Source organism: Crocuta crocuta, unplaced genomic scaffold, assembly GCF_008692635.1.
Source record: "Crocuta crocuta isolate KB4526 unplaced genomic scaffold, BGI_CrCroc_1.0 scaffold118, whole genome shotgun sequence".
Taxonomy (NCBI): Eukaryota; Metazoa; Chordata; class Mammalia; order Carnivora; family Hyaenidae; genus Crocuta; species Crocuta crocuta.
The window spans coordinates 764,135-789,624 of record NW_027551558.1 but is presented as its reverse complement, the minus strand read 5'-3'; the positions used below and the strand labels follow the sequence as shown (position 1 = coordinate 789,624).

The following is a 25,490-nucleotide window of genomic DNA, read 5'->3' as shown; positions in this document are numbered from 1 at the left end:
TGAGCGCCGAGAAGGGCGCCTCCTTGCCGTCCAGCGTGCGCACCCGCACCCGGCTCCGCAGCGCGCACAGCAGCTCGGCGCGGCTCAGCCCCGCCGCCCGCCGCCCGCGGAAGCGCACGCCGTGCTTGTTGGCGCTCACGTAGTCCTGCATGGCCTTCTGCAGCCGCGGGTTGAGCATCTTGGACGAGACGTTTCCCTTCCAGAGCCGGTGGAGGAAGGCCCTGGACATGGACGAGTACAGCCTGTCCCCATCGTCGGCGTCCTCCAGCGTCGGGCTCCCGCCCAGTCTCCGCTGCCGCTTCCTCGCCCGCCTTCTCCGCGCCAGGCGAGCCGGTGCAGTCTCCTCCCGCCGGCCTTGGTCCCCGGGGGACAGGGCCCCCGGCGTGCCCTGATGGTGGCTATGCAACCCTGGCTGCCCTGCGGCAAAGAAGTAGTCGTCGTCCTCAGGGTAGAAAGCACTTTGGGATTTTCTCCCGATCTGGGATGAAAAGAACTCTTCGTCATTTTCAAACCCATGCTGCACCTGGACCCACTGCGGCAGGTCGCCTGGACCCGCGTGTAAGGGGACAGCCGGGCGTCTGCCCAGCAGCCGCTTGTTTGCACCCACGCTCTCAGGGAAAGAGGACTCCTGCATGGCGCCCATGATGGCCCTCTGCTTCCCCTGCATGGGCAAGAGCCTCCTGGTCTCCAGGAAGGAGAAGGAGCTGGGCACAGGCTCAGCTGGGTTGCTGTCGGTGAAGTAAATGAAAATCACCACGAAGAGGAGCCCCCAGGCGAATATCCCGCAAAGCATTCGTTGTCTCCATTGCTTCAAGTGTGGTTTCATGGCAGGTCTCTGGGGTCAGCACCTTGTGTCCTAAGGCGGCAGGAGGCCAAATGAACCTGAAAAACAGCCAGGTCTGCAGTTAGCCACCGGAAGACACCTGCTGCGAGGTCTGGGGGAGGGGGGGAGACAATCTGGCTTGAGTAGTGTTTCTGCAGGGGAGGGTTAGAAGGGGCATCAGAAACCAGGACCATTTAGGAATTTTGACCAAATTAAGCATCGTACACCCTCCCCATTGGAGGAACTGGACCCCTGAAAGACAAGGGGTCCTACTGAGAGTCTTGTGAGAGAAGTGGAGGAGTGGCTGTATACTTGGAAAACCTCTGGAGATAGAACCACGTCCCTCACCCTGACAGCTACTTAATCGGCGTCCATTCCAACAGCCTCTCCCAAAAACTGGGTTTACATAATTCCATTTGGAAAAGCAAAGCAGCTGGAGTTGAGAAGCAGAGTCTGCCCTCTCTTCCTGCTCTTTAAGACAACAACAGCTCATATATTGCACAGCAGTACTGCTGAGTGCTTCTACAGGGTGACCACCATATCAGATTCTTCCTTGGTCTCTTTAGGCCGTGGAGGCTGCCTGGAGCATACCAGAAGTCCACGTAGGGTCCTGAATAAGCAATGCTTCAGCCAGGTTAGCAGTTAGCCACCATGGCCATGGAGTCTTTGGACTTCAAAAATGCACTCAAATAAATGGCCTCCACTTCACCCCCATCATGAGTCACATTTGAAACGGGTACCATGTTCACATTTCAAACAAGTGAGGAAATGAAGGAAGAGCTGCCTGATTCTAGATGAGCGTCTAACAGAAAAAAGGTGACAAAGAAGGCAGAGATGAAATGTAAGGTAGAAAGTAAAATGTAAGAGAAGGAACCTCTCCTTCATAAGTTCATTAACTTATGTTTACTGCTACATTACTGTGTGGGTACAGTGCTTGATACTAATAAAACATTACTAAGAAATGCCCCTAACCTTCAGGAATGTAAGCAAAGCCCCCAGAGAGGAAAACTATAAGGTGTGTGTAATAATACTAGAGCTTACTGGAGCCAGCAATCAGCATGGTGCGCAACACCGGCAGACACTGAGTACGTATTGGCTGAAAGAATGGCATGACCTTGCGTATGTGTGTTGGGGGTAGGGACTGTGTGTTTGGGTAATGGGGTTGGAAGAAATAGGGAAAACCTAACTGGAAAGTGACGCCCATTCAGTTATGTGGGACCTGGAGGGCTTATTTGGATGTCTGAGCCATAGGCTCTGTGAAAAATGGGGAGGAGTGAAGTTCTCTGAGCAAGGCTTACCATGCTGGCTGCCTGGGCTTTCAGATTTCACTATAGTAGATAAGGGGGACAGGGAGGAGAGGTGTAAGGAGGCAACACAGGGCTGGAGGGGGTCATTAGTAGAGATCAGACACGCAGGAAGTAGAGTAGGAAGAACTCAGAGGGGGACTTCCCTCCTTAGCATAGGCTAATCGATGCTACTAAAATTGAAAGGTAGGGCCATAATGCAATGGCTGGGGTTTTTACTTAGATAACTCATATCAAAATGACTGATACCTACATAAATGCAGTTACTGTGGAATCTGTCCTCTGTCATTGGTGGTAAAGAAGAAATGCCTATATAAGAAAACCAAGTTTTCTTTGTGGTTCTGTAGCCGACTAACTATGAACACAGATTCATTGACCCCCTTCCCATTGCGAGGTGGGGTCTAATCCTGCCCTTGCATTCAGAAGAGAGCTCTGTAACTGCTCTGATCCGTTTCCACTCCCTGCTTCCCTTTCCTACTTCTTAAAACACTTATTTGGAGGAAAGCTAGCCACCAACTAAGCCATCTCTCTAACCTCAGTCCACCCTGCAGCCAGGAAACCCAAGATAGCCATGTCGAAAGGCCACAAGGACTGAGAGATGCCCGGCCAACCCCAAGCTGTTCCAGGTGTCCCAGCTCCAGCATCAGACATGAACAGTGAAGACACCATGCTGCATGTCCAGTCAAGTTGAGCTTTCAAATGATCCAGCCCTGGCCAACCTCTCACTGCAACTGCATAGAGGACCCCAAGTGAGAACCCAGCCAAGCCCAGTCTACCTGCAGAACCAGAGTGATGGTGACACTATAAGCCACTAGGTTTTGAGGCACTTTGTTACATCAGGATAGATCACTGGGACTGGCGCTAACAGAAATGTGAAATGAGAAGTGCCCCAAACACTTTCAATGTTGTGGCATCCTTGAAATGAGAGTCTAGCCTCTCAGAGATTTTATGAAAAGCAATATTCATTTAAATGTATAAATTGTGGCTTTTAAAAAGTGTTTGCTTTACCTTGTATTCACATAAAGGCAAGGCTGCAGATTTCATTTACAATTGTAATTCAAACCCCCATCCCCACCCTCCACCTCCACCTACAGAACATGCTTTCACCAAGCCGGGAAAACTGATGCCAATAAATTAACGCAGAAAAAAACAATACCAAAAGTTAACCTATGTGCCAGACCGTATGCTTAGCACTCTCCTGGCTTTAGCTCATTTGGTATTCCCAGCACCTTATAAGGTAGGAAATACACCTTATAAATGAGGGAACTAAAGCCCAGAGAGGTTAAGTAACTTGCCCAAAGCCACGGATAGCAAGCAGCAATGACTACAAACAAACCCATCTGTGTGATTCCAGGGTTCACACATTTAACACTAAGTTCTGACTCCATTTGATCATAGGGACTGAAGCTATATATTCTAAATAAGGCTTCTTAAGCTATCTCTGGTGAAGGAAGGCTGTTTTTCTCCAAATAATCAGAATCTGATGCTCTTATATTTCCATTCCTGAATATCTTGGCAATGCCCAATTGCTGCAAGAGATTCTAAAAGCTTACTATCAAGTTTTGTACACATCTCATCAGGACCTGGTAATGAACAGTTTGCAGACGTGCACAGTCTGGGGATCACACTTTGAGTAGAATCTACCAAATGATCTTCCTAAACCTGTTCACTCAGGTGCTAGTGCTTCAAACTGTGGGGCCCAATGTGAAGATCTAGAAGCTATTTCCAGTATTTCAACATTTCTATTAGAAATCAGAAAATCACCCTTAATGATGGTTATTTTGCCTTTACCCCAGCTGAACACACTGCAATACCATTCTGACACTAACCTCTGGAGTTAGCACAGTTAGGGACTCAGTCCCATAAGACTCCCTCCACCTCAGACACCAGCGTGAAGAGGGAGCCCCAGGCCACATGCACTTATGACCCTTTGGCTAGCAATCTGGAGGATTCCCACGACACCCCTTCAGGTTCCATAATTTGCCAGAATGAACTCAAGAAAGCCCTATACTAATGATTACAGAGGTTTTGTAAGGTACACACATGGTTCGAGGTCTTGTGGGGTGGACCCCTCTCTCTGTGGTGTCAAAGAACATCACCCTCTCCAGACACCTCTGTGTTCATGAACCATGAACTCCACCAAACCCTAGCATCCAGAGTTTTACCTCTCCTCATCCCCAAACACAGTTAATCTTTCTGGTGACCAGCCTCCATCCTGAACCTAGGCAGGGACCCACCAAGAGTCTCCTCATAAACATAACAAAGACACTCCTGTCACTCAGGAAATTACAAGGGTTTTTGAAGCCCCATGCCAGGAATCCAGGACAAAGACCAGAGAGATTATTCTGCCACAGCAAGGCTGTAGTTGCTAATTTAAAAGGCATTCTTTCTGCTTCGGGTGGAAGTCCTCATCACTGGGTTGCCTCTCACTGAGCAAAAGCTCTGGGCGCTTACTCGATGGATTACCAAAGAATGGGGAGTGCAGGTATCTTTGTCCAGCATTTGATTGAGAGACTATTTTTAAAACACCAAGTCAGAAGGGGAGGGGTGTGCACAGGATTGCCATGGGTAAAATGAGGAGGAAGAAGCCTTGATCCTTTGGGGAGGGCCTAGAAACCTCCAGCCCGTGGGGTTTGGATCTGAGGGCCCCGCCCCCATGCCAGGTGGCCCTGGGCTGCTTCAGAGCAGCAGAGTGGGGTTATTAGGCATGCAGACTTCCTTATTCAGAAAATGCCTCATTCCCAACCAAAGCAGGCCAAGACTTTTTTTCTTTCTCCTGTGGGGAGCTGACAGACATGGAGCAGACACAGAATCATGACAGGAACTCTCTGGTGAAAAGGAAAGCCTAAAAGGGAAAAGCAGGAAGAAGGCACTGCCATGGGGCCAGGGCCATGGGGCCAGGACCCTTGGGCTGATCTTGTTCTCTCTGTCCACTTCGTCAGGAAGCAGAAAGGTGGGATTTGTGAAGCCCTCTGGACACAGTGCAGGCACTAGGGAGCCCAGTGCAATAATGATGATTTTTCATTAGGTAAGATTTCCTGGCTTCAGACACACAGTAATAATAGAAAGGAGGGGATCACAGTCTCAACTCATGATTAGGCTGAACTTTTAATAATCCAAAAGCCTTCCCCACAACCTCTGTCGCTGTAAACCTGCTGCTGCCAATTAAGGGAACATTCTCCAAAATGATTAAATCTCAAGGCAAGAGCAAATCCTCCACTAGCAAAACGCTACATACATCATTTTACGGATCATGGAGCTCAGTCACCAGCATCTTTATAAAAATCCAGGTCAGAGACAGGTGGAGGATATCATCAATGTTATATCCGTTGCTCATTCTTTTCCTCAAAATGACCATACAGCCAGAGGAAGAAATGTTCAGCTAAGCAACAGAAAAAGAAAACAACAACAGCACATTTTTTCCCTCTAACGTGGTATGCTTAAACTATTATAATGATGTAGCTTAAACAAAGTAAAGTGTACTCATTGCTATATCCCATCATTAGCTGGTGTGATATAAATCACATCGGGGAGATATAAGAGGCACATCAGGCAAATCATCTGTTCCCGGGTGCCAATGACAAAGTGCTCCCTAATCATACATTCATGTGTGCTTTGTGGTTAAGTGACTGCGGCAGTTCAGTTCCTGCCAGTTTTCCCCTGGGAGGCAAAATGGCAAGATTATAAGCATCATTTGTGTGGCAATGCCCTCTCTTCATAGTGACTTTTTCTTAAGTTTATGTATTTATTTTGTGAGAGACAGAGACAGTGCAAGTGGGGGAGGGGCAGAGAGAGAGAGAAAGAATCTCAAGCAGGCTCCACACTGTCAGCACAGAGCCCGATGTGGGGCTTGAACCCACGAAGCCGTGAGATCATGGCCTGAGCCGAAATCAAGAGTCAGATGCTTAACCAACTGGGCCATCTCAGGGCCCCCTCTCCATAGCGATTCTAATAGCATTATTGCCTAGCCATGCTAAGGTCTACATTCCAAGTAGATGTTCTCTGCCCACCTGAATGACTTTTCTCCCTTCCCACTTTTCTCCCAGTTCCTGTTGCCTTTCTAGCCTGGCCTCTTAGAAACTTAACAGGGTGACATTAAGCAATGATCAAAGACAAAACAAAATGGCCGGCTGCAAGAAATTATTGTGATTGTTCCACTTGCTCAAGGGATTTCAGTGCCCCATCCTAGATATTAATTCTCAAAGAAACGAGCCACATTTCTGTGTGGATGTTGAAAATAATACAGAAGAGTGTTATTCCTCCTTCGAATCGTTCAGGGAGAAATCACATTTTCCAAATGGCACAATTCATTACAAGTAGTCAGATGAAATTAGGAAATGCAAGCCATAGGTGAACATTATAGTTCAGCTAAGGGTTAAGAGGGATGGCTTCCCATTCTGTTCAAGGGTAAAGAGAAGTTAATTCTGGCCTCTGCCACGTTCACGATGTCCCTCTCATAAGTCCTCAGGTTGACAGGCTCGATCACCTGTTTTCTTGAATGGAGAGTATTTTGTAACACACTTTGACGACGGGTCTCTGTTACAACTGCCATCTGGCCGGGTTTTCTGCTGGTCTGAGAAACACTTGTGTCTTTTTTGTGTGTCGAAGCTGTCTAAAGAATCTTAAATCTAAGTATTTACTTTAACATTGAAATAATAAAGAAGATTCAGTATGTGAGCTATAGTGAGGCACTCATGTATCTTAATCGCCTTCAGGAGACATTTGCTTTCAAGATTCATTTTTCCAAAATTAGTTCTTGTCATACACCCAAGGAAACACTCAAGTCTGCAGAAAAGAGGGAGATACCACCCCCAGCTGGAATGCTTCTATCTCTTCACAACCCCATTGGCTCCTTTCACAAATAACCCCTTTTCTTTCCTTTTTTCACTTTCTATAAATGTAAGAAAGCCTCCAGACTGCTACATGCACTACACGGAGGGCCTGCTCTTTCATTCTTTCTCACTCCAGTCTCAGCCCATTCTTAAGCTAATGCCCAGAAGAGCAGAAAGAAGGAGGTCAGCCGGGTCAGTAAGGCTTCGTGGTGGGAGGACCAGCCCCCTTTCTAACGGTCCTGGCAGAACTGCTGATTCACTGTCCTACAAGGGCACCCCTGCTGGTGCGCTGTGCGCCCCAAGGGTGAGGCAGCTGGCTCAGGCCAAATCTCCTTGTGACCCGGAGCCACTGGACTCCAGAATGGGTGTCGCCATCCTCTGTGCAAGGAAGGACGATGTTCTGCTAGGGCCGGCCAACCCAAATGAGCTCGCTTGGCAAAGGCCTGAGTTAAAAACACCAGTGCCATGGTTTTTGGTGGATCTAAAATGTGGATGCCTGAGTAATCTCTGTGGGGAACAGCAGGAGCTACCTAAGGGTGGGACCACATCAGATTCAGTCTTATATTCCCAGGAAGCAAGTATAGATGGTCCCATGGAAGGTTCCCAATTAAAGTTTTAAATTAATGAAACGAATGACTGCAATTCATACAATAAAATAAGCAGGACCGCCGAGACATGGGCTGGGACAGGCAGGAGGGGACACACCGCTTGCTGTCTTTCCCAGGCCAGCAGGAGTATGTGGGTGGCTCCCTGCAAGTTTAACCAGTTGTCATATGGTCAGCTTAGTGTAAGGAACAGCAGTCAGAGGAGTGGTCAGGGAGATGGAATCAACCAGCAGCAGAGGTATCAGACAATGCCATGTAGCAGATGCCTACCACATGCTGGGCACTGTGTAAAGCCCCTCATCTGTACTGTCTCATTTAAACTCTTCATTCCCACTGTAATCCTGGTATCAAACTCTGTAGTCAACATTATTATTCTCATTCAGCATATGGAGACACTGAAGCTGTAAGTAGTCCCCGTCACATACATTGTTCCAAACCCCCTATCTTTTTATACCAAATATACCATGAAACCAAGGGATGCTGCACCATGCCTGAAATTTTATTTATATTTTTTTAATGTTTATTTATTTTTGGAGAGAGTGTGCGAGTGCACGCGTGAGGGAGGGGAGAGGAGACACAGAATCTGAAGCAGACTCCAGGCTATGAGCTGTCAGCACAGGGCCTGACTTGGGGCTCAAACCCATGGCTGTGAGATCATGACTTGAGCCGAAGTCGGATGCTCAACTGACTGAGCCACCCCGGTGTCCCACCATGCCTGAAATTTTAATGATTTTTTTTCTCTCTGCTAGAAAGTATTGTGCCCAATTTCAGGTTAGCTCCCTACACTAACCAGACCACCTGATACCCCGTCTTCCCTAACATGCTTTTTGTCTGCTGGAGAAACGGATCTTCCCAGGTGTAGGCCTTGGAATCCACACCTCCCCAGAATCCACCTGTTCAGCAATCACCAGAGACAGCTTAGCCGGGGCACACCAACCACATGGATTTTGCCCAGTCAGAACAGGATACCAATTCACTAACATTTCCAGTGCAGCTACAGGTGGGAAGATCTCACGGAATTTGTTATCTAGGTAGGAAGACCACAATTCTGACTGCTTGGTTCTCTGTTCCATGATAGGAGAATGTAGAGAGGAGTGAAATGGACTAAAGAGGAGGAGGAGTGAAGTTGGGCATGGAAGCACACATTGGTTTGGAAAGGAGTCAGTCACCTCCAGCCAGTGGAACAACTGGGCTAAATGTCCCTGGGATGAGAATTTCCATGGTGCAAAGACAGATGACCAGGAATGCTGGGCTCAGGCTGAACAAGGGTGGCCAATCTATTTAAGACTATAGTGTTCTCTTTCTGGGCAAATAATTTCAGCAATACAAGATTTTTCCTCAAGTGGCAGGGGCAGATGGGAAATAGTTTAAAAGCCAAGGACTCACATATGTGAGGCACTCTGGGCAGCTTTTAGCTTTCAGGACTTTCTGCAATGAGGTGGCAGGTGCTGTTGGGGCAGAGGGAGGTGGAAATGATTCCAGACATCTATTATTGGTTGTGCAGAGACAACACAAGCTGCCTACTAGCTAGGGTCTGCTGGCTTCCTGAAACAGCATTCATCTGCTTTGGACACAGTGGCCTGTTTGTTTTACGACAATTAGCATTCAAATATTTACACTTTATACCAATAATGTGCCAAGGCTCATGATTGAAGCTGTAAATTAGCTTCAGCACTGATGTTTGATAGTCAAGAATATGAAATATTGCATACCTGCCATTGAGATTTAAAGCTTACATTCTGCTTCCTCCAATGTAACTGGGCTTCTGGGTCAAAGTCTAGGCGGTCAGCAGGTGGCTCTCACAAAGAGGCCTCTGGACCAGTGGAAGCCACTCTCCCATACGAAAAGCATGCTTTCCTATCCCAACAGGGGTCAGAGCATCAATGTGGCCTGGTAGTGGATGCATGTGTGAAGGCAAGGGGGTGCTGGCACCAATCAGGGCCACATCAGGGCCACCATCTCTGGTCTACACAGTGTTGCACAGTGACATTGACAATTCCACCACTGAGAAGGAAAGGCAATGTATGGTTGACCAGGAAGCCCTTTGGTCAGACAGCCTGTTCAGATCCTTGCCAGCTCTGTTATTTTGGATAAATACTTTGAGCCTCAGTTTCTTCATCCAGGGTGAGTCATAACACTGACTCAGTCACCACTGCCCTGTGAAATGAATGAGTCAGGCACCACGTGTGACTTGACTGGCACAGTGCCTGGCCCAAAGGAAAGCTACATAAATATGATTTTTCAGTCCACGTTTTGAAATCCTGTAAAAGCAAAAAAAGTGATATAACCAGAATGGATTTCACTGTGTGAGTATTGGTCCTATGCATAAACACTTGAAGGTTCACCAGTAGGCATCCCTCTCTTTCAATGGCCCCAAAATGATGTGCCCTTGTTGAGATCAGCACAAGTACAGGACTCCAGCTAATAAGTGTGGCCCAGACTCTGCCTAAAAAAATCCCTCTCTCTGGTGTCTCCGTCACAACAAGCAGAACCCATCAGGGGCTGAATGCCTGAGAAGTATCTTCAACTGGGCTCACTGTGTTAGCTTACTGTAATTTATGTTGCTCTAATTCAACAAATAGTTATTAGACCTAATGTCAGGTTGAATATGTATACCACAAGACTTTGCCATCGGGGGAACTGAATGATGTTCTTGGGGAAATGAAGATTTAAAACCTTGAACACCAAGAGTGAACAAAAAACACGAGATAGATGCAAATTCCAACATGTCTCTTCAGTCCAGACAGTGGGGCTCTCACAAGAGCCCAGGAAGAGAGCATGCTTAGAAGAACCCCCTTTCAGAAAACTTCAAAGGCCCCACAGGGCACTGGTTTTGAGCATCAGGGGAAAGAGAGTGTTTTCTATGGCAAGAGCCACATCTTAACAAATAAGGATCATTTGAAAAAAAGCTAACCGCTTTAGATCCATCTCCATAGATTAGCACAGGTGGATCTCAAGAATAATGCTGAGGGGAGAACAGAAACTGCAGAAGCAAACACACAAGAGTTTTACCATTTCTGTAAGACTGTTAAATGCTGTAAGACTGTAAAATGCCAGTTCAAACCTCAGCAGCTACTGCTGAGGAAGGAGGACTGAGATTTTGAGTGGGAGGGAGGACATTTGCATCATTGCTCAAAAATGTCCTTTCTTATAAAGAAAAGATCCAAAGTAGTCAGGCAGAATATTAATAGGTATTAAATCTGGGTATGTAAACTAACTTACAGATAACAGACTTAAACACAACAATTTTACACATAACAAAAGTTGTAAAAATAAAAGTTGTAATAAGAGTTGTAAAAATAAGAGCAATCATTAACTGTGTTTATATTTACATCTCTACTTCCTAATCTTTTTGGCTAATAATTCCTGCTTCCCCTGTTAGCACAAAATAGAAATCTAATGTTTAGATTCCAGCCTGGATTCCAGTTTTGGTTAAGACTCTCATGTGACAACATAATCAATCCAGAAATGAATAACTTACAGCTATAATGATTTATGAAAGAATACAAAGGCACTGAGATTCTGGCCCTTACTCTTTCTAGCTATGTGATTTTGGGCAAGTTACTTTACCCCTTGGAGCCTCAGCTTCATCATATGAAAATGAAAAAAATCCTGCCTTTAACAGGCTGATACAGAATAACAGATTTTAATGAGAAAAATGCAAATAAAGTTTCTATTGCTGCTACCATAGGTTTTAAGTATCTAAAAACAGTGATGCCCTGTGGCCCCAGGTTCTGTGTTAAGCACTTATGGGTGCCATCCTGTTTACTCCTAACTACCTGGGAAGATGGAGTCTCTCTGAGTCCTATGTTCTCTGTTCCACCTCTTAATTCTCCTATATAGAAGTAGTTCCCAATCCATTGAGAAACAAGGATCATGGCATGAATCTTGGTAGAGCCAAACTGACTTGGCCCAAAGTCTAGATCTGACAGTTGGGGAAAGCAATGTGGGGGATTGGTAATCCAATTTGTTCCCCATACCCAGGCCACAAGTTATGCATGACTATCTGTAACCGCATGTAATAACTTAATCTCGATCTGACATTCGTGGTATCCTGTAAAACACTGAACAGTGATTTCAGTGTTTCTCAAATCCTACCACCTGGGAACTATGGTGAAGCCCATTTTTTGTATGAGAAACATGAGTCCCAGGGAGGTGACTTGAAAGTCCCATTGTTAACATGTGTTGGAGCTAGGGACAGTACTTGGTAAAACTGTAGGCAGTCAAAATGAAGACAATGAGATGTGTACTTTCCTTACCTCCCGGGGTTGTTGAAAATGCCCAAGAAAAATGTGTTATTAGTAGGAACATTTAAAATTCGATGTCCTAGGGCGCCTGGGTGCCTCAGCTGGTTAAGCGTCGGGCTTCGGCTCAGGTCATGATCTCACAGTTCATGTGTTCAAGCCCCGCACTGGGGTCTGTGATGACAACTCAGAGCCTGGAGCCTGTTGCAGATTCTGTGTCTCCCTCTCTCTCTGCCCCTCCCCCACTCATGTTCTGTCTCTCTCTGTCTCAAGAATAAACTATAAAAAAAATTAAAAACAAAAATTCGATGACGTACGAATTCATTCAGTTTTCATGATACAAGGAATCATGAATATTTAGATTTCATTATTATGTCAAAGTTATCTCAGTTGATATTTTGGTCCCATAAAATATGTGTAAATAAAAAAAATAATCCCATTATACATTAAAAAATCACCTTGGCAGCTGTAAAGGTTTCAGTGAAAACTATAGACCAGGGAACATTTTTCTACACAAGTAAAAATGACAATAGTTGGCTTTGTAAGGCTATTTAGTGGCTTCAGTAATACAGCCTTAACACACCAAAAGTTTGGTTTTAAGAATGAAACTTTTGCTGCTCACCAGCTCGACCTGGAGGGGAAGCGGCGCACCAGAAGCCACTCCAACGCTCTTCCGGCTCGGCTAGATTCCCACTGGGGAGGCAGCCAGCTTGAAACTGCTCAGAGGGACTCGGCCTGCAGGTTTATATTTTGGATGGTATCAATGGGGCGCACGGACTAAGATCTGGAAACGAGGCCTGGCTTAGGACATAGAGCATGGCCCATGCCATGGCACAGGGAGAGTGGACCCAAAACAGGCTACCCAAAGAAATAGGCCAAAGTACACATGGTGGAGAGTCCCAAATACCACTACTAGTAGGGAAATAGAATGACCAAAGTCTCAACAAGAGAGACCAAGAGACCTCATTCAAAGATCACTTCCTGAACGGATAGTCCCTGGAGAGTCAAAGAGCCTTCTTTAACACAGTAGTACTCACAGGTGCAGAGAGCATAACAAACTTTTAAAACTAACAAGGGACAGAAAGCTAGCCAAGATGACGAAACAGAAGAACTCTCCTATAAAGAAATTCCAGGAAGAAATGACAGCTAAAGAACTGCTCAAAACAAATATAAGCAACATAACTGAACAAAAATTTAGAACAATAATCATAAAATTAATCACAGGGCTTGAAAAAGGTATGGAAGACATCAGAGAAACTGTTGCTACAAAGACTATGCAGCTTAAAAATAACTGACGAATTAAAAAATGCTCTAAATGAGATGCATATTAAAATGGAGGCGTCCAATGCATGGATTGAAGAGGCAGAGAGGAGAATAGGTGAATTAGAAGACACAATTATAGAAAAAGAGGAAGCCGAGCAAAAGAGAGATAAACTGATCCAGGAAGACAAAAGGAGAGTTCAAGACTTGAGCTATACAATCAAATGCAACAATATCTGTATCATAGGAATTACAAAAGAGGAAGAGAGAGGGAAAGGCACTGAAGGAGTCCTGGAACAAATTATAGCAGAGAACTTCCCCAATCTGAGGAAGGAAACAGACATTGAAATCCAAGAGGCACAGTGAACTCTCCTCAGACGTAACTTGAATCGAACTCCTGCACGAAATATCATAGTGAAACTGGCAAAATATAAGGAAAAAGAAAGAATTCTGAAAGCAGCTAGGGATAAAAGGGCCCTAATATACAAAGGGAGACCTATCAGAGTAGTTACAGACCTATCTACTGAAACTCGGCAGGCCAGAAAGGAATGGCAGGAAATCTTCAATGCGATGAACAGAAAAAATATGCAGCCAAGAATCCTCTATCCAGCAAGCCTGTCATTCAGAATAGAAGGAGAGATACAAGTCTTCCCAAATAAACAAAAATTGAAAGAATTCATCATCACTAAGCCAGACCTACAAGGAATCCTGAGGGGGACTCTATGAGGGAAATGTTGCAAGGAACGCAAGGTTCCAAACACACCACCACAAGCAGAAATCCTACAGAGAACACAGTGACTCTAAACCCGTATTTTTCAATAATAACACTGAATGTAAATGGACTAAATGCTCCAATCAAAAGACATAGGGTTGCAGAATGGATAAAAAAAAAAAACCCAAAATGTGTCTATTTGCTGTTTACAAGAAACTCATTTTACACCTGAGGCCACCTTCAGATTGAAAGTAAAGGGATGGAGAAATATCTATCATGCTACTGGAAATCAAAAGAAAGCTGGAGTAGCTATACTTATGTCAGACAAACTGGACTTTAAAGTAAAGGCAGTAACAAGGGATGAAGAAGGGCATTATATAATAATTACAGGGTCTATCCATCAGGAAGACATAACAATTATAAATGTCTACACACTGAATTTGAGAGCACCCAAATACATAAAACAATTAATCACAAACAGAAACAATCTTGTTGATAAGAACGTGCTAATAGCAGGGGACTTTAATACTCCACTTACAGCAATGGACAGATCAACTAGACAGAAAATCACTGAAGACACAATGGACTTGAATGACACATTGGACCAGATGGATCTGACAGATATATTTAGAACTGTACATCCTGAGGCCATGGAATTCACTTTCTTCTCAAGTGCGCATGGCACATTCTCCAAAACAGATCAGATACTGGGATATAAAGCACCCCTCAATAAATATAAGAGAATTGAGATCATACCATGCACACTTTCTGATCACAATGCTATGAAACTTGAAACCAACCACAGGAAGAAGTCTGGAAAACCTCCAAAAACATGGAGGTTAAAGAACACCCTACTAAAGAATGAATGGGCCAATCAGGCAATTAGACAAGAAATTTAAAAAATATATGGAAATAAATGAAAATGAAAATACAACAATTCAAACAATATAGAATCCAAAAAAAAAAAAAACAGTTGAACAGATCAATAAAACCAAGAGTTGGTTTTTTGAAAAAATAAACAAAATTGACAAACCTCTAGCTAGGCTTCTCAAAAAGGAAGAGACAGCCAGAAGAAGAAAGAAGGAAGAAGGAAGAAGGAAGAAGGAAGAAGGAGGAGGAGGAAGAGGAGGAGGATGTCCCCAGTGCACTTAAGAATAATCTAGGTGGGGCACCTGGGTCACTCACTGGGTTAAGCATCAGCTCAGGTCATGATCTTATGGTCTGTGGGTTCAAGCCGCATGTCAGGCTCTGGGCTGCCAGCTTGGAGCCTGGAGCCTGCTTCAGGTTCTGTGTCTCCGTCTCTCTCTGCCCCTCCCCTGCTCATGCTCTCTCTCTGTCTCAAAAATAAAGACTGTAATGTACTACAAGGCAGAAGGTCAGGCAGGTAATTCAAGCCCATCCAGTCCAAAACACATGCACCTGTATGCTAAGGACTAGACAATTTCCCTGATGTCATGAAGCTATCTAAGTTAGAAGTGGAAAAACAGAACCTAAATCATCCACGTTAATGTCAACTTTGGTTAATTTACTCAACTAGAAAACGCTGGCTGAATTGGTAGCTTAATTTTCCAACACTGAGTGGAATGGCAGTCTCAAAATACAGCTTAAGTTACATTGAGAATAAGTTGCATTCCTTGAACACTTTTGGATGTGAACTCAAAATACACACCTGCTACTAAGTGTATGGCTATAACTGTGCTATGTTTTCTATCTCCTGGTGTCACCCCCATTTATATCCATCGTGTTGGTTTCTCCTCTGAACCTCAAGTCCATATATAACAATCTTGAACTTAATGTGTCCAAACCAAACACCTGTTACTCTCTTCTCCCCCCTTAGCCTTTCTCCATCCAGTAAACGGCGTGCCAGTCACCCAGCTGCCTGGGTGAAAGACATCAGTGTTACTCTTGCTTCTTCCTTCCACTTAAACTCACATACGATCCCAGCCACCAGCCTTAACCTGACCTAGAGAGCCCCAACCCTAAAACATACCTGGACTTGCACAACTAGTTGCCCTCTCTGCTGCCCCAAAGTGGTCTGCACCACCTCTCGCCTGCACCAGTGCAATGGCCCTGGAACTGGTGTCCCTGCTGGGCATTCCCACCTGTGCTCAGGTGACAGAAAGAAACTCTTAAGATGAGAACTAATGTAGCCAGTTCTCTGCTGTCAATCCCCCCTCTCCCTTGCCTCGTGTATGTGGTATATCCTCACTTGTTTTGCTGACCTCGTTTATAAAATTTATTTTTGAGAGTGAAAGAGCACAGCGCAAGTGGGGGAAGGGCAGAGAGAGAGGGAGAGAGAATCCCAGGCAGGCTGCACATTGTCAGCATGGAGCATGATGTGGGGCTCGAACTCACAAACCATGAGATCATGACCTGAGCCAAAATCAAGAGCCAGACTCATAACAAACACAGGTGTCCCTTGCTCATTTTACACCACTGCTCCCTTGCCATCCTCCCTCCTCCTGGCCCCTACAGCTTTCTGCACACTCAGCTCTCACCTGCTGTGGGGCCCGGCCTGGGTCCTTCCTGCTGCCCTGGGGCCATCCTCTAGAAGCTGACCTGCCTTCCTCCCAGTTTTATGTAAGTCTCTGCTCTATTAAGAAGGGCTTTCCCTGAAATACTCATCCTCCTGACCTCTCTCAGCTGGCTCTGTCTTCCCTTTCGGTACTACTCATCACCTGCTATGTTGTTTGTTTAATGCTTTTCTCCAACAGGCCGTAAGCTCTAGAAGAGGGAACTGTCTTATCTCACTCCCTAGACGGTGCCTGGCACATAGGAAGTTCTCAGCCATTCCAGGAATGAATGGGGAACTGAAGGAAGGACTGTAAGACAAAAGACTCTGGGGCCTAACTTGGGTTGGGGAGCCTCGACAGACTGTGCAGAGGCAGTAAAATGTAAACCAAGAAGAAACGGATGGTAAGAGTTAGGTTGTTTGGGGCCGGGTGCATTGCAAGTGGAAAAATAGGAGTTGTGAGTAAGGGGTGGGGCAGGTGGGAATCTGCACGCCTGTATTTTGATTTGGGTAAGTGCAGAGATACACAATAGATCCTCTTTACAAAAATCACACCACTTGTTACTTAATCTGCAAACACACGGGGATACGGAAACACTGGCTTCTATGAAATACACTATCAAGAACTTGGGAGAAACACTATAATTTTAATGTCTTTAATGACATAAATAAAATGCAGTAGGTTTCAGCCTCCCCATCAGAGCTCTGTAAAAACCTTCCTCCACAGACAGTTTTAACTAAAACTCCACCACACACAGTTGGGAAATGGGAACTTAGCAGTATGACTTCTGGCAGTTTCTGTTGTCATAGGTGGAACTAGGAAAAAGAGAGACGTGAAAACAATAATGCGTCCACATACACCCAGCCTCAAATGCACAAAACTTCTGTAGGGCTTCTGCAGGACCCAATGTTTACACATAGGACATACTGATGAGGCACCACTGCCAGACGCTGGACACCCAGATCTGCCCCGGAGAGGGGCCAGCCCCACTCCTGAAATGTCAGGGAAAGTATGGAGGCAAGGAAGGGTGAGACCGGAGTCATGGCGAAATCATCAGAATATGAGCTTAAAGCGACCAGGATGACACAGGAAAATAGCGCCTCAAAGGAGATGAAAGATGCTGTCTGAAGACTCTGTCTCTGGGATGACACCATGGACCATAAATCATTCTGATGAATTCTGGTCCAATATCTATGCTAAACAAGTGCTCTGGTTATTTAACCCCCACCCTCCCCAGCCCCTCTTCCTTACAGCTGTAATTTTTCTCTGGCCTGCAAAAAGCTCTTTTCTCTAATTTGTTAATAAGCCATGGCATGTAAGCTGCCCACCTACCTTTGGTGGGAACACACACACGCACACGCACACACCTCATCACATACACACAATGCATGCACTAAGCCTTTATGATATGCCAGGCACTGTACTACCTGGTGGGGATTAAAAGGAAAATACAATGCAATCTTATCCTTCATAAGTCTATAATTTAGTGAAAGTAACTTCCAAAATTGTCTTCATGGTACCTGTGTCAGCCTTGAACATTTCACTATTAAGGAGAATTTATGTTCATTTATTTTTATTTCTTACTCTTCTGTAAATATACAAATAATACTACACTTAGGCTATCTGTATCTAATTTCCATGCTGGGTAAGTGAAAGTTCTGTAATAGAAAAAGAAAGCACTGATCCAACATTGATTCACTCAACAAACATCCCTTGTGAGCCCCACACTCAGACATAAAATTATTAGCAACAGCACCATATATTCCATGCAGCTTAAATGAGATGCTACCACCAGAGCACCACAGTAATAAAACTGTATGGATCTTTATGTTTTCTCTCACTCCACTGTGCATTTGCTCATTTTATTTCTGCTCTTGGCAAGATTTAAATAAAGGCTTTTTCCCCTCTGCTCTACAAATGTTTGCAGCAGCTATATTACACTGACTTAACACAGCATTAACTACAGTACAAATATACAGTCCTCAGACTGCTTTTGGAAAAAGGAAAATGTTTATGATCTCTGTCACAGAAACACTGAATTCATCAGTCTGAAATTTATTTAAAATGTCAGATGACTTTGATAAAAAACCTATAGCTAGTACTCATTTCTGAACAGTGTGGAGTTATTACTTTGAATTTAAGAAAAAGAATATACCCTAAAGTATGTTCTGGCTCTCTCCAGAATGTAAAGTTCAGGTGAAGTCATGTGGGCTATTGTGACAGGTTTACACTGCATTATGTGGTAGAAAAGCATTCTGACTTGGTTGTCCCCCTCATTTTAGTAAAAATTTAAGTTCCCATTTTACAAGAAAACAAAATATCGGCTCTGAGTGAACACCACTGAGAACCATGTGCCAGGAAGAATGTAATTTCACTGTGCTTTATGACGCAGACACTAAGCAGAAGCAGGTCATGTAAGGAAAACCACAATTCGAGATGGAGGTGGGTCAATTGAGAAAATGGCTTCACACTAGAGAAAACAAATAAGTGAGCTATTTTAAGTCTAATTAATACAATGCGTAAAATACATTTTGGTTTGCCCTCAAGCCCAAAATAAGTGAGTACAGCAACAGAATCATGAGTTCATGGCTCACAATGTCAATGCTATTTGTCTTGGAAAAGCCAAAGAACATGAAATCAGTGGTGGTATTTTCTCCCTCCATCCTGGACACTAGAGAGCTTTCACAAAAGCCAGGACAGACCTTACAAGGACTCAAGGACTCCAACTTTCTTTTTTTACTACAAAGGAACCCATGGTGTGGGGAAATGAAGCATGTTACCTGTGTTGCAAAGCTAAGTGGAGGCAGACTACTCACAATGCGTTCCCTGTCATCTAATGATACCAAATAAATCGGATCACAGATTTTACTTCTAGAGTATTTTAGTTATGTAGCCCAAGAGAATCCTGCAGAAATTGGGAATGAGGAATCTAAAGAATAAAATTACTACATTGTAGCAGCAGTAGAATCATTCCAACGGAGTCCAAAATATTCTGGGGAGCACAGGTGATGATGTTTCTGAAGCTGGCTGCAGAGCAGAGCACCACAAGGTGGCATCCCAGGCACCGGGGCAGCATCCCCTATGGGCACTGTGCATTTGAAGGAAATACACCGGTAAGTGTTGAGAAGTCTGGGTCCTCAGTTTGCCAACGGTGGACCTGGTGGTGCTGGATTAAACCTCTGCCATCCTCACTTCTCTCAACTTTGGAATAAGAAGAGCAATTAACTGCTCCGAACATCTCAGAGGGTAAATGTGGGGATAGACAGAGACTGGGTATAAAAGCAGTGTCAAGCTAGGAAGAGCTATTATTATTATGTACGGGTTCTTTCTTATTGGTGGAGACGGCACAGAAGCTATAGAACAAGGGCTTGGTACCATCTCAGAATGTCAAGAATCTGGAAACTTCCTAAATCAAAATCAGAGGAGGAGGGCCCCTGAGCCTGCATTGTAGATGCTTCCCCTTGGCCCACTTGCCCTTGCCCTTGGCCCTGCCAGGGCTGGTGAGTGAGTCTGAGACAGGGAGGCCGGTAAGAATGGGCCACTGCATTCCAAGTGCACCCCCAAGGTGGCTGGGCAGAAAGCACCTGAGACTACCTGCTGCTGCCAGTCTGACCACAATCTCATAATCCTGTCCCCCCTAACAAAATCCACCTGAACCACAACACATTAAACCCCAGGGTCAAACCCCCGAGCCATGTGACTGACCATACATCTGCATGTCTTTGAAATGGCCTGTCAGCTCTTAAAAGCCAGTTTCAGCAACCCTCTCCTACATTCCTTATCATTCCCTGCACTGCCCCAGGACTTTGTACACACTTCCTCCCTTGGGAAGAACCTCTATATGACCAATGGGCACCTGCCTTTCAATGCTTGATATACACACACATGAAAGAAAAAAAAAATACAGGATTCATTACCCTTGCAAAAATCTTACCACAACATTAGCAACACTATTCCCATGAGGCATTCAAATTTCCACTGTACAGGAAAAAGACAAGAGTTGAGTTAGAAACACCTATATTCAAATACTTTTCCAATGTAAGTTACTTTCCTTGTTAACCATGCCAATGTAGGTAAGTTATTAAACCATAGACCAGTTTCTTCAATTGCAAGACTGAGGTACCATCAGACGCTTAGCCAGCCTTTAAAAGGATTTTAATCGACCTCTATATGAAAGTCAATTAATGCCCTTCCAGGCACAGATGCTTCAAGAAGGTTCATTCCCTTCCCCTTTTCCTTTTGCACACTTTCTAATTGGTTCTGTAATGCTCTATAGGAGCCTACGGAGCTTGTAACAAATCTTCCAAAAGAAATTTCTATGCCGATTTCATTCCTACTTAGTAATGTACTGATAAATGTTTGATAATTGGCTCCTGGGAAAGAGAAGTGGGAAGCAGAGAGCTGATTTTTGGCATTTGCCCATTTCCTTAGAGTACATCCTTCCTCCATGGCCAGTTTTAAACTACTAAAGTGATGTCATTGGACACAGAGACCCACAGAAGTTCAGCATTATACAGTATTTGCAACACGCAGCCACAGGAGATGTGAACGCCTTTAAGAGCATAGATGATAGTAAAATGTAATTGAAATAATTAGGAAATGATGAATGTTGAGGATGGACTGTTTTAAAGAAGTTTAACAACTGGCTCACAAAATTCCTGAATATTCACCAGCCAGCTCTAGCACACCTCTGTATCTCACCTCATCAAGAAAATGCTGACTACAGGGCATTAAGTCCAGGGTATTCAGTTTTTCACACTATAAAGAGGGCTTTATTTATGCAGGACCCTTTAAAAAGATGCAGAAAATATATGCTTAGAGTTTCTACAAGGGTGAAATATGGCTACAGAACAGTACATGTCTGTGTGGTACTGGTACAGTGCCCCTGTGCGTTGGCTCTGCTTGGCAAAGCCTTGGTTATAGAGGAAGTAGCTTCTACAGTGCACAGCCCACGGCTCGCACCCTGTCAACATGATGGCAACAATAAAACTGATTTATTGTCACTCTTCTTTCCATCAGGTCCTTACAACATGCATTTGTTAAGTCTTTGCTTTTACTTTAGGCCCCTTCTAGTTGTCAGACACTATGCCATGATGCAACAAGGTTTAGTATCCATGTCAGACATCTGACACTCTCCTGGACACAAGGAAGCAAGCTGCCGACAGGTAAAGAGTTATGGAACTGGAAGGCATGTTTCATATTTTTATAAAGCCTTGCTCTTCAAAGCCTCAAGCACTATAGTTTATTTGCTTATGCATCTGTACAGGCACCCAATTGATTCTACAGAGATAATAAAATTCATTTGTGACTTAATTATTTTTCAGCCTGCTCAATTCTAGAAGGGGCATTTCATGACTCTGGCTTTCCTCCACATTAGGTAGTCTTTCCAACAACAAAACCATCTTCTTTGAAGATTCCCTCTGTACTTCGAAGTGGTTTAAGAATGTATGGAGCACCTGGGTGGCTCAGTTGGTTAAGTGTCCAACTCTCAATTACAGCTCAGGTCATGATCTCACAGCTAGTGAGTTAGAGCCCTGTGTTAAGCTCCATACTGACAGTGTGGGATTCCCTTTCTCCTTCTCTCTACCCCTCCCCCAGTCACACAGGCATGCACACTCAATAAATAAATCAATAAACAAACAAACAAACTTAAAAAAGAAAAGAATCAACTTTAAGTAAAGGCATATTATGTACCAAGCATGGTACTTCATAAACCACAAACAGGGCTTCATTTAAACTTGAAAACAACCAATGAGTGAGGTCATATTATTGCTCAATATTATGATGAAGAAAGATGTTCCTTGATGCTAAGAATCCATTAAATGTCAGCAGGGCTAGCTTCACAGGCATGTGACTTGTGCAGCGTCACAGGACCCCACATTCAGAAAGACTATGGTTGCTTTAAATTCCTCCTGTCACTGTCTTAAAGTTATTAATAATTTTACCTTTGAGTTTGTGTTTTCCAAGTAAAATCCAATTAGAAAATGGGGCAATGGGACAATGAAGCATTCCCATGAGCAAACCAGACATGTATAACATGTGTGCAATATGCATGTCCACATTTCCTTGCCAGCCCATTCAAAGAGAGCATGCCTGACGCCCCATGGACCCAGTGCACGGAAGTTGAGCAACACTCAAATTGAGGACACAGTAAGCATGCTACTCTGTGACTAAGTAGGGGGATCTGACTGCCCCAAGAAGCCATGCTTTGTTAGAGCCAGAACTGGCTTCAAAAGCAAAAAGAAGCAATAATGTTTTAAGACACACAATGGGCCTAGGGCCCTAATCATGTCTTCTCATTGCCCTGGATGAACCATCCATATATGCTGAAAACAATGATGTAGAAGAAAAGCTCAGAATTCCTTCCTTATGGGAAAATTGAGGTTCATAGAATCACATGTGTCACGAGGCGAAATAAAACGAGCTTAGTTTTGAGCTGTGTCTCCACTGTTCTGGTTAAGAATGAATACATAAGCCCGTGCCACTATGAAGTACACATTGTGTAATCTCAGTGATTGTGCAGGAATTAAATGATCTTACATTTAAATTTGCTTTTAAAACTGTCATGGCACAACAAAGATGAATGGTAAAACTGATGTTAATAATTAAATTTTAATTTTTACTTAGAACTTTAAAAACACCATGACAAGCAAAAAAAAAAAAAAAAAAGGAAGGGAAGAGTAAAGTGTTTTGTTTTGGTACTGTTAAAGGGATTATCCACCCCCACCCCCGCTTTTTGAACAGGAGTCTCCCCATTTTAATTTATGGAGTCCCTCAGCCAGCTCTGGGTGTCACATAACCTGTAGGACAGTGTAAGGATCCGAACCCAGACTGACTGCAGAGCTCCTCTGCTTTGACACCAACTTGGTCAGCCTCTCATTAAAAGCAGCAGTGTTCCCAGCTTCCAAACATTTTTGTCATTATTCCACTGTTAGCAATCTGGACACCTGACAATTAATTGTTTATTCCTTTTGGCTTTTCTTGTTTTCTTGTTTTCTCTGAATTATTTAAGGCTGTATTTTCTCTATTCACTGAACAAGTATTCACTCTGAGCCAGCAACATATAAGAGTATCAGCAAGGCATACAATGTTAGAGTCGAAGATGGCAAAGTCATTTCTAAGAACCTTAATAAAAACAAATAAATGAGGAGTTTTATGTAACTTCAAAGTCTTTCTGCTTCTTTTCCCCAATTCTTAATTACCTCCATAACCAGAGACTGCATTTTACGGCGAGTGTAATCCTTCAGGGGACTGGGCGGGTTAGGGTGGAGGAGGGACTGAAACAAGCACTTGGCTACTAACCAGGTGTGTTTGGTTGAACACCAAATGTGGATGAGAAGCAGCAGATGAAAATTCTGTGTGCTTGAGTCCCACGGCAACTCAAAGTCAGGGAATTTCCATCCTAGGATCTGTCTGCATCCTCAAGATGCTTAAACCACTTACTGGGTTGTCAGTCACATCAGCCAAAAGGCACTTTAAAGAATAATGTATTATATAAAAAGGCAAAGCAATGCAAAGCCACCACCACAACAACAAAACCCCAAAACTCTTATGAGGGCTGATGAAGCAAAGGCCAAAACAATTTGCTAGACCTGCCACCAAGCTCATTGTCTTTGACTACTGTGTTGTGGTTCTACTAATAACAGCCACAAATGACCACCCTTGAGCCCAGGACAAGTGTGCTACTTGTTACTTAAGCATAAAAAAGACACAGAAGATTTACTCTCATTTTACGAAGGAAGAACTTAAAGAACAAGAAGTAGAAGAAATCACAGACCTAAACCCAAAACACAAAAGTATCAAGTGCTTCAAAGATAACATAGGGGGGAATCTTGATGACCTTTGGTATGGCAGAACTTGTTAAATAGAATACTAAAGGCACTATCTATGAAAGGAATAGTTGATAAAGGTGATAAGGGGAGCTTCATTGAAAAAAACAACCTCTGCTCTCTGAGAGACAATCTCAGGAGCATGAGAAGACAAGTTACAGACTGGGAGAAAATATTTGCAAAAGACACACCTGATAAAGGACCCTGAGCAATATTATACAAAGAACAATTAAAACTTGACAGTAAGAAAAGAAACAACATGATTTAAAAAAATGGGTTAAAGACCTTAACAGATAACGTATATACCAATGGCAAATAAGTATATGAAAAGAAGCTCCACATCATAGGTCCTCAAGGAAATGCATATTAAAATAACCATGAGATACCCCTACATGGCTGCTGAAATAGCCAAACACTGACACCAGCAAGGATGTGGAGCAACAGGAGCACTCATTCATTGCCGGTGGGAATGAGAAAATGGTACAGCCTCTCTGTCAGTTTCTTAGAAAACTAAATATACTCTTATATGATCCAGCATCACATTCCAGTCATGTTAAAAGGAACTGAACACTTACGTCCACACAAAAACCTGCACATCATGTGGATAGCTTTATTCACAAGTGTCAAAATCTGGAAGCCACCAAGATTCTCTCAGTTGGATAAATGAATAATCCATTGGATAGATATGAACGGATAAATAAACTGTGGTAACCAGATAATGGAAAGTTATTTAGCACTAACAAGAAATGAGGAATCTTAAAATGTACTAAGTAAAAGAAGCCAATCTGAAAAGGTTACAAACTCTACGATTCCAATCTGACATTCTGGAAAAGGCAAAACTATAGAAACAGTTTTGGGGTTGTGGGAGTTGGCGGGGTGCTGGGAAAGATGTGAACATGCCGAACACAGAGGATTTTAGGGCAGTAAAAACACTCTGTATGATACTGTAATGGTGGATACATCTGAACATTTGTCCGATCCACAGCATGTACAACCCCAGGAGTGCACCCCAGCGTGGACTATGGATGACTGATGTGTCAGGATAGGTTCAGTGGGTGAAATAAATGTACCGCTCTGGAGTGGGAGTGCTGGTAGTGCACTAGTGGGAGGTTGTGCACCTGTGAGGGCAGGGGCCTGTGGGTAATCTCTGTGTGTTCTGCTCAATTTTGCTGCAACCCTACAGCTGCTCTGAAAGTCTTACTGCTAAAAAATGTAGAAATAAAAGAAGAAAAGAAGAAGAACTCACACAAATCAACCCAAAGTGGAGGCCCTGGAATCTGAGACTGGGTCTGTTGACCCAGGCCTGTCTCTCTCCTCAGGCAGCCCTCTGTGGCTTACAAAGCGCTTTCATACACTGTGCGACTCAGT

At 43.9% G+C, this 25,490-nt stretch overlaps 1 protein-coding gene across 1 annotated transcript in view; it reads right to left on the bottom strand.

Moving 5' to 3' along the window:
* Positions 1-25,490, bottom strand: part of ST6GAL2 (ST6 beta-galactoside alpha-2,6-sialyltransferase 2) — a 74,774-nt gene that overhangs the window by 34,178 nt on the left and 15,106 nt on the right. The window contains exon 2 of the mRNA XM_077749365.1: positions 3-882. Within this exon, the coding sequence (XP_077605491.1) occupies positions 3-826 (824 nt within the window). The 5' untranslated portion in view covers positions 827-882. The remainder of the gene's footprint in view (positions 1-2; positions 883-25,490) is intronic.